The sequence below is a fragment of the Gadus morhua genome, chromosome 14 (assembly GCF_902167405.1).
Source record: "Gadus morhua chromosome 14, gadMor3.0, whole genome shotgun sequence".
NCBI classification, from domain to species: domain Eukaryota; kingdom Metazoa; phylum Chordata; class Actinopteri; order Gadiformes; family Gadidae; genus Gadus; species Gadus morhua.
Genome location: NC_044061.1, coordinates 907,572 through 916,850, shown reverse-complemented (window position 1 = coordinate 916,850; position 9,279 = coordinate 907,572). Strand labels below are relative to the sequence as shown.

Sequence of the window (9,279 nt, the reverse complement as noted above, 5' to 3'; positions counted from 1 at the left end):
AGGCCTACAAGACTCAGCCAATTAAAGAAAGAGAAAATACTATGATAACTTCTCCCATAAGCCTGTGATTCTAGCCCACTCCCAAATGTCCACAGAACACCACATTGGTCGCTCATTTTGGACCTTTTGTGAATGTTATGAGGACCTATGGTTTTGGTGGGAAGAAATAGAAACAACATCGTCTCTCGTTTGAATCTACGCGTCGTGCGTAATGACGCAGCGTCGGACCCCCTGCCGTCAGGTCCAGCCTGGGCGCTCTGTGGGCCGGAGACCACGTGGTCCTCAAGGCAGGAATGAAAGAAGGTCCTCCGAATAAAGCACTTCTTGAGTGCTATAGCTGCTATGGCTATGGCTGTTGTCTACAGAAGATCCCTTTATTAAGGACACTAAAATATGCCAGTTTTTTCTTATTTTAAATTGTAAGGAATCTGAGACCATACTGTCTTAGACAACACATGTTTGGGTACTTTTTGGCCGTTTGACCACTTGCAATAGTTAATACAAAGCAGCCTGTGAGTCGTCAAACATCGCGGACTTTGATTTCATCAGATGGTCGCAGAGTGAAGTCGTGAATGAAGAGAACACATCCGCGCCATTTCAGAAGGAAACTCCCCCAGCGAGTAACAAACTCATCCAATTTCTACAGTGAGATTCAAGTGAGTGAAGGAACCAGGCAGCTAGAGCATGTCCAGCGCCTCGCCCAGTCTCTGGGAGAAGCGGAGGTCCTCTGGCACAGCGGGCCCCCACGGACCCAGACCCCTGGAGCTGGAGCTGTCAGGGCCGCCCGGACCGGGGGGGGCACCAGGGGGGGGGGCTGTTAACAACAACTGCAGCCGGCTGCTGAACAACGACACCATGCCCCTGGAGCACCATGAAGACATCGAGGAGAGCCCGGTCCTTTCTCCGGTCCCCCTCCCCTACCTGGCCCACCCGCGGATGTCGGTGCGCATGTCGGTGTGGAGCGTGGGGGTCCGACCGGTCGTCATCACCCGGGCCTACGCTCAGGGGCGCGTCTACAACTTCCTGGAGCGGCCGTCGGGCTGGAAGTGCTTCGTCTACCACTTCACAGTGTGAGTCCCCGTTTACCTCAACCAACTGGTGTAGTCTGCGTACATTGGTGCGAGCGTAAGTGATCTGTTTAGTGATGTGGAATGATCTGTTTGGTGATATGTTTAGTGATCTGTTTGGTGAACTGTTTGGTGATCAGTTTAATCATTTGGACTTATCTGTTTGGTGACCTGTTTGGTGATCTGTTTAGTGATGTGTTTGGTGATCGGTTTGTTGTTCTGTTTAGTGATCTTCTTGGTGATCTGGTTGGTGATCTGGTTGGTGATCTGTTTAGTGATCTGTTTGGTGATCTGTTTAGTGATCTGTTTAGTGAAGGCCACCAACATATCCACTCCTACTCACCATGCCGCCAGTTGTGAGCGTCTATTCCCGTCCTCTCGGCTCATACGACCACAGAAGCCACCGCTTACGATACACAAAGTTGATTAACATGATGGAACTCGTCAATATGTAATATCTATTCAGTCCGGTTCAACAGGATCCTGCAGACCAGTGGCATCACGTTTGGAGCCGTGTCTCCGTGTTTCTATATCTACAGTCGAGGTTATCGTGGAAATAGTGAAATATGGTCATTGGTATTTTGAAAATATATATGAAGACAAAGTGCCGATCCGAATCAGATCTGTGAATAGTCAAGGTCATACGTTAGTATGGCGCCACCACTGCCTTATCTGTGAGATGTCTTTCACTTCCCTTAAAACATTTATTCCTCTGGATCTCTTAAAGCCTTCTTTGGCTGTTTCTTATCGTGTCAAGATAATGACGTTTTATAGATAGGGAAGAGGCCTAAACTGGACAAGGTTTACAACCTTAATATGTAAGACATAACACGGAAATATGATATGTCTGAGTTTATGATTGCAAATAAACAGATCATTAAAAAGTCTGGATTTTACTCCCATACTTACCGTGCGTAAGTATCTTTGCATTAGTGGGAATATAACAGGGCTTACCCCCGATGTGACCTCCATATTGCGTCCTTGAATGTATTCACCATAAAAGAGTCCACATTATTTAAAGTAAGTGCTGTTCATGTGCCTCAGATATTACACTTTATAATGTGGGTTTCAAAGACCTCCGGGCTACACCTATCATCTGAAGAGGACTGCTGACATCCCAACACCCCCCACTGTCTCCCCCTCGTCTCCCCCCTGTCTCCCCCTTTCCGCTCCCCCCTGTCTCCCCTCCCCCTTAATGAGGGGTTTTATTGGGCCTGATTCTACATCGGCGTAACATTTCCGGGGAAATAACGAACAGACTTTATCCTCTCCATCTTTTCATTTTGGCAAATTAGAACGGAAATGAAGATAATTAATCCGTCCGTGTTCGCCGGGCCAGGGGGGGGAGAGGGGGGTGGGGGGGAGGCCGTCCGTCCACCCATCACCTCGTGTCCATAAGTCCTGAATAGCCAATCAGCTGGTTGGGGGGGCGGTTCCATGGCTCCTCTCCGCTCCGCTCAGCTGAGAGCGGCGAGTGGGCCTGACAGAGAGGGGCCTGGGGGGGGGGCTGTACCCCCCCCGTTACAGCCTGTCCCCCCCCCCTCCCCCGGTACATCGCCGTCCTCTGAGGGCGCCGTCTCACGACCTCCGCCCGTCCATGGATCTTATTGACTTTGGATGTGCCGCTCGCCAAATGCATCGTGGGTCCGTCCATTTTTTCGGAGTCAAAAGTTGAGAAATGCTCATCTTTTCAGGCATCCGTCGGCCAATCAGATCGCGTTATGCAAATATGCAAGTACACTGTCCAATGAATTCGCCTTGGTAATACAACCCAGGAAAACACATGGATACGTTGAAAAGCCCCCACCCGCCAACGGACGCATGTCGTGTGAACGAGGCGGGATTGTCTTGTTTTAGACATTTTCTACATAAGAAAAGGTTTCATAACCAGGAGAACAATTATTTACAGATATGAAAAAATGCAACAACTGATGACTAACATGAGGGGTAAGGAGCATCACAGTCATCATCTAGGGACCAGTGATGAGGGGTTAGGAGCATCACACTCATCATCTAGGGACCAGTGATGAGGGGTTAGGAGCATCACACTCATCATCTAGGGACCAGTGATGAGGGGTTAGGAGCATCACACTCATCATCTAGGGACCAGTGATGAGGGGTTAGGAGCATCACACTCATCATCTAGGGACCAGTGATGAGGGGTTAGGAGCATCACACTCATCATCTAGGGACCAGTGATGAGGGGTTATGAGCATCACACTCATCATCTAGGGACCAGTGATGAGGGGTTAGGAGCATCACACTCATCATCTAGGGACCAGTGATCTTTGTCTAGGAGGCTCCACCACCGGTTGAGCTGACGGTAAAAGACAGTAGCCCGTGGCCGAGTCCAACAGAGCGGGATGTGGTCCGGTGATGGGTCGCTACAGAGGACCCCCTCCTGCTGACTGCCGAAGGAGAGCAGGCCCCGCTGGGCTCCGATGGGCCCCGGCAGGCCCCACTGGGGGGCCCCACCGGGGGGCCCCAACAGCAATCAGAGAAACGTTAAGAGAACCTCAGGGTCATTCGATTCATGTTAAGGAAATGAGAGAAACGTGGGATTCATCTGATCTTCTTTGTGATCTTTTGTGTATGATGTAGGATATGATAAGACTATTGATCATTTTAATTAGGGGGGGGGGGGGGGGGAGCTAATAAGGTTGGAAAAAGTGCATTTTCATCTCATCGCCTCTCTCTTTACACCGCCGGTATTCAGCGCGAGCTGTCTCCGTGCACGGGCACACCTCCTGAAACACCTTGGCGTGTTCAGGGGTCGGACCGCTCTGCCTCTCTGCTCCGACAGCGTGTGTGAGGGGGAGGCAGGCAGGGGAACCGAAGAACAAGCACCACCTTATCAGTGACCCAGAACCCAGTTCAGAGGGAGCCACACCCTTATCCCCCCCACCCCCGCGTAGGCTGGGTGTGTGTGTGTGTGTGTGTGTGTGTGTGTGTGTGTGTGTGTGTGTGTGTGTGTGTGTGTGTGTGTGTGTGTGTGTGTGTGTGTGTGTGTGTGTGTGTGTGTGTGTTTGCATGTGAATCTGGTTGTGTGTTTGAGTGTGGGTGTGTGCATGTGTGTGTGCGTGTGTCTGTGTGTGTGTGTGTGTGTGTGTGTGTGTGTGTGTGTGTGTGTGTGTAAGTGCATGGACTTAGGTGTTTTCAGGGATTCCATTCCATTTTATTTTGTAAATTTGCACACATTAGTGATATTCTGTTTTTGTTTTAAAACTTCTTTGCAAAGTTTAGGGTAAGTAGCAGTATATGGAAGCATTAAGCATACATTTCTTGTTACTTCTTCCTTGTTGGCTGTTCCACTTGCATTACCTTCATTTTATACATGTATTCCTTGTTGTGTAACTATTGTGAATACATTTCAGTGAAGCCGTTTGTAGACTGAGCTGTACGCTGAGTGGCTCTTGTCCTTTAAGCAAGGAAAGGGATTTAGAAAATGTCCTATTATTATACAAAATCTCCTTTTTACTAATGTCAGTGCAATAAGTATTGAAAAAAATCATAATCAACAACTTAATGAAACCGTATCAGAAAGTAGTGGAATAGAACCTTTGAAAGAGCGTGAAATCGCTGCTAATTTGGTAACTCTCTCTCTCTCTCTCTCGCTCTCGCTCTCGCTCTCTCTCTATTTTTTTTTTGAGAACTAGATAATTGATGTTTATAATCTATAATTATAATCATACATTTGTATTCTTGTAGTTAAGCTTCCATGCATCCATGTGTTTCCTACTTGGTAGCTTGAACGTACGTAGGTCGGTGATGACGCTAAGAACGACCACCTCGGATACACAAAATACCATGCTAGTGCATACCCTCCAATGAGACTCCATATCTCTCTCTCTCTCTCTCTCTCTCTCTCTCTCTCTCTCTCTCTCTCTCTCTCTCTCTCTCTCTCTCTCTCTCTCTCTCTCTCTCTCTCTCTCTCTCTCTCTCTCTCTCTCTCTCTCTCTCTCTCTCTCTCTCTCTCTGTGTCTCTGTCTCTCTTTATGTTGTCCTGTATTATCTGTTTTCTCTGCGTCCTTGCGGAGCAGACCATGACACCCAGACCAACACTGCTCTATACGGTGGAACGTAACGGGGATCCATGGCGTTAGCCTCCACTCTCTCCGTCCACCGCTTGAATAAAGACTCAGCCCTTCTCCCATCAAGGGGTCGTGAGCAAATGAGCGCCTGATGGCCGACCTGGTCCATGTGCGGTGGACTCTCTGTGTGGTTTGGTATCAGCTCCAGATCACCACAGCGTTCTGCATGCTGTTGTGTGCTCTCGGTCTGCGGCTGCTCCAGTATCTCACAGCCTTATCATCTGGCAATACAATGTTTATCTCCAGGAAGTGTTAGCCTAGTGTTCTAGTTACTTTAAATCTATCTCTGACCTTGTGTGGCCGTAAGAAAATCTAAGTGTGTGTGTGTCTTGCACGTGTATGTGTGTGTTTGTGAACATGTGATGTGCGGTTCTTTGTGCACATTTTTATGTGTGTTTGTGTGTGTCTGTGAGTGTGGGGTGTGTGTGTGTGTGTGTCTTTGGAGTGTGGTGTGTTGGTGCGTGCATTGTGTGTGTGGGGGGCTGTTTGTGAGTGGGTGTATGTGTTTTGATTGTGTGGGGGTTGCGTGGGTGTATTTGTGTGTGTGTGTACGTGTGTGGTGTGTGTACGTGTGTGTGTGTACGTGTGTGGTGTGTGTTTTTGAGGTTTGTGTGTGGGTGCGCATGTGTGTTTGTAGGGAGGTTTGTGTGTGTGTGTGTGTGTGTGTTTTTGTGTGTAGGGTCGGTCCACGTTGTGTGTGTGTGGTTTGTGTGTTGGAGGTTTTTGTGTGGGTGCGCGTGTGTGTGTAGGGAGTATTGTGTCTGTTTGTGTACGTTTGTGTGGTGTGTGTGTGTGGGAGGTTTGTGTGTGGGTGCGCGTGTGTGTGTGTGTGTGTAAGGAGTGTTGTGTGAGTGTGTATGTGTGTGTGTGTGTGTATCTAGGTATGCTGGTGGACAGGGAGGTGTGATATCCTGACTCTCTGGCAGGACAAGCTGTTCTTACCGATGGTTTCACCAGGTTTATAAATCTCTGCCAACATTAAAAAATATCGAGAAAAAGGCTTTTGGTGCCTGAATGTTATCCTTTGGTGTATTATTTATATTATTTATTTTACCCGATGTTTTAACCTTCACTGTACCCTCGGCACCATTCTAAAGGAGTTTTCCAAGGTTAAATAAACTAAATCAAATCAAACTGGCCCTGCTTTGTTTGGTACATGAGATGAAGGAATAAAATACAATTTCAAAAATATAATTATCCTGAAACATAATGCATGACATTGCACTTGATCGCACTATGAGAAAATTCTTGTCATCGCTTTTCATTTATGATAATTTGTGCTTGTTAAATCTGCTGTCAAAATACTAAAGTGCTGAGCTCTATATAGCTATTCGAATTACTAACTCAAACATGAAGATTGAATAATAACTTCTCTAGACTGTAGTCTATAGAATGATTGGTGCTGCATAGTGATGTATGTGTGATGTGTGTTTAATTGTGTGTGTGTGTGTGTGTATGTCTGTTTTTGCAAGCATGTGCATGTTTGTGTACTTGTGTGTGCATGCATGTGCATGTGTGTGTTTGTGTGTGTGTTTGTGTGTGTGTTTGTGTGTGTGTTTGCGTGTTTGCGTGTTTGCGTGTGTGTGTGTGTGTGTGTGTGTGTGTGTGTGTGTGCGCGTGTGTGTTCTCTGCAGGTTCCTCATCGTGTTGGCGTGTCTGATCCTCAGTGTGCTGTCCACCATAGACCAGTACCAGACCCTGGCCCACGAGACTCTCTACTGGGTGGTGAGTCAGACCTTCCTCCTCCAGACCTCCTCCTCATCCCTCGGCCGCTGACTGTCGTTAGGATGCTCATTAGGATAATGATTAGGATAGTGATTAGGATAATTGCGTGCAGCTCTGATGAACTCCACCAGGTGGCAGCACTAAACAAAGTCGTTCCTGGCCTCGTGCCTCATCATGACGCTCCATGCCAGTTCCTGTTCCAGGTGAAGGCGTACCTTAGACTAATGGATTGGGTTTGGGGCCACCGGGGGCTTCCTCCTCATGATGCTGAGTGCGTCTCCACTCAGGCTCCGTCGGAGCTCTCTGTCTGGGCGGAGCCGGGCGGACAGCCCCTCCCCCGGCCTGCACCGGACCTCCTGGAGCGGATCACTGCGGACCTCCTGGAGCGGATCACTGCAGACCTCCTGGAGCGGATCACTGCGGACCTCCTGGAGCGGATCACTGCGGACCTCCTGGAGCGGATCACTGCGGACCTCCTGGAGCGGATCACTGCGGACCTCCTGGAGCGGATCACTGCGGACCTCCTGGAGCGGATCACTGCGGACCTCCTGGAGCGGATCACTGCGGACCTCCTGGAGCGGATCACTGCGGACACCCTGCTCACTAATATCCGTTCTAAAGCCCAGACACACGTTTACTGTCCCCAGTGGAAGTGCTTCTCCCTTCCCCTCTCTCCTGTGGAAGCAGAGCCGTGAGCAGCTCTCTGGTCTCTGGGGAGGAGTTCATTAGAACATCGTTCCTCAGGGCCTAATCGCACCAATACATCAGGACTATCTGCATGAGGCGCGTGGGAGGGGGGGATGGCGCCGCCGTCGGACCTGACTGCTGCCGTCTCAGAACACGTTTTAATAGCGGTTGGCTTCACGTGAGCGTGTGGCCTCTGAGCGCCGACGTGTTTAGCATGAAGATGTGAACATGATGTCATCAAAAAGTAAGGACCCTGTGGAGCGAGCGGAGCGTCGCCGGCAGAGAGCAGCTCCTGTGATCCATCAGCGCTGACAGGATGACTCAGCGCTTCTGCCCGAGGCTCGGAGAGGAGGACAAAGGGGGGGGGGGGATCTTAAGGAGGAGTGTGACCGGCACAAGGCTTCTGTGTGATGTTCTGGCCCCCCCTCCTCAGAGTGTGGGCTGTCCATCTGGGCGTTGACATTAGCATATCAACCTCTACGGTTTCATCAGATGATTGCAAACGACGTCTGTCAGTCATATCTGAGGGGGTTTGCTCCAGAGGAGGCCTTCGACCGAAGCTCTGCCTGTGATTGGCTGGGACTGGATCATGTGTCTGGGGACATCCATGGACCCATTGATGGACTCTCTGGGCCCTATCTTGCATCCGACGCAATTTACTTACATGCGCCACGTTGCTACAAACGTTCCCTGGTGCTATTTTGCAGTTTCAGAAACCAATTCCGCCTCAAACCAGGAAATGCCTGGTTTAAAGGCAGTGGCGCGTTGTTCAGATGCTATTTTAAGGGCGCATGCACAATGTTGCTTGTGCACCTCGCGCATGCACTTTGCTTCTCTCATCTACCATTCTTGGTAAATTATTTGGGAAAGAACCGCTGAAACACCGTGCAGCAAACACATATTTTCTTGATGCAGACATCGTTTACAAGCCCATAACTTTTAGGATTGATGAGTATTTGATTGTGAGAAAATATTGTTTTACCGCGAGTGTTATAAACAATGAATGAATGCGGACGCGCGTGTGTGTATGTGTAAAATAATGAATGAATGCGGGGGTGCGTGTGTGCGTCCATCTGTTTAAACTAAACATGGAACGCATAATACAGTCCATGACTCAATGGCGATGTATATTAACGGGGGGCAATGCATATAAGGAACACAAGTCGATAACGATAATGCATACAATACTGGTAAGAAACGATGTTTGTTAATGTATTGCGTGTATCATTATATAGAACCCCAGTTACCGCATATCATACGTGTGCGTGCGCTGTCAAAACATCAACTCGTCAGATTCAAATGCGCTCATGGCTCTTAAAGGGGATGGGAGATGGCCCTCTCATTGGCTTATTGCACGTTACGCCCAAACCACACCTACGGGTATTAGGCTACTTCAGACCAGCCCTTTTTAGATTTGCGCCGGGCACGAGATTAATTTATCCGCCGCTATAATAGCAACATCGGCATAGAACCGCCCACAAAGCTGCTTACGCTTGGCGCTTCTCACGAGCGTTTCGGACCGTTAACATAGGGCCAGTCCAGTCCACCGTGTCCGGATCAGAGCCCCGGCCCTCAGTGGAGCCTGAACCAGGAGCCAGTGTGAACTGGGACGTCTGAGGCACTCAGACTGGAGGCACTGGGAGGTCTGTCCCGCTGTCCCTCACCGAGCCCCTCGGGGGACAGACCACAGACGACCGGTCTGCTGCGCA

At 49.3% G+C, this 9,279-nt stretch overlaps 1 protein-coding gene across 1 annotated transcript in view; it reads left to right on the top strand.

Moving 5' to 3' along the window:
- Window positions 1-598: 598 nt before the first annotated feature.
- Window positions 599-9,279, top strand: part of kcnq1.1 (potassium voltage-gated channel, KQT-like subfamily, member 1.1) — a 48,080-nt gene continuing 39,399 nt past the window's right edge. The window contains exons 1-2 of the mRNA XM_030377405.1: window positions 599-1,070; window positions 6,793-6,883. Of these exons, the coding sequence (XP_030233265.1) occupies window positions 685-1,070; window positions 6,793-6,883 (477 nt within the window). The 5' untranslated portion in view covers window positions 599-684. The remainder of the gene's footprint in view (window positions 1,071-6,792; window positions 6,884-9,279) is intronic.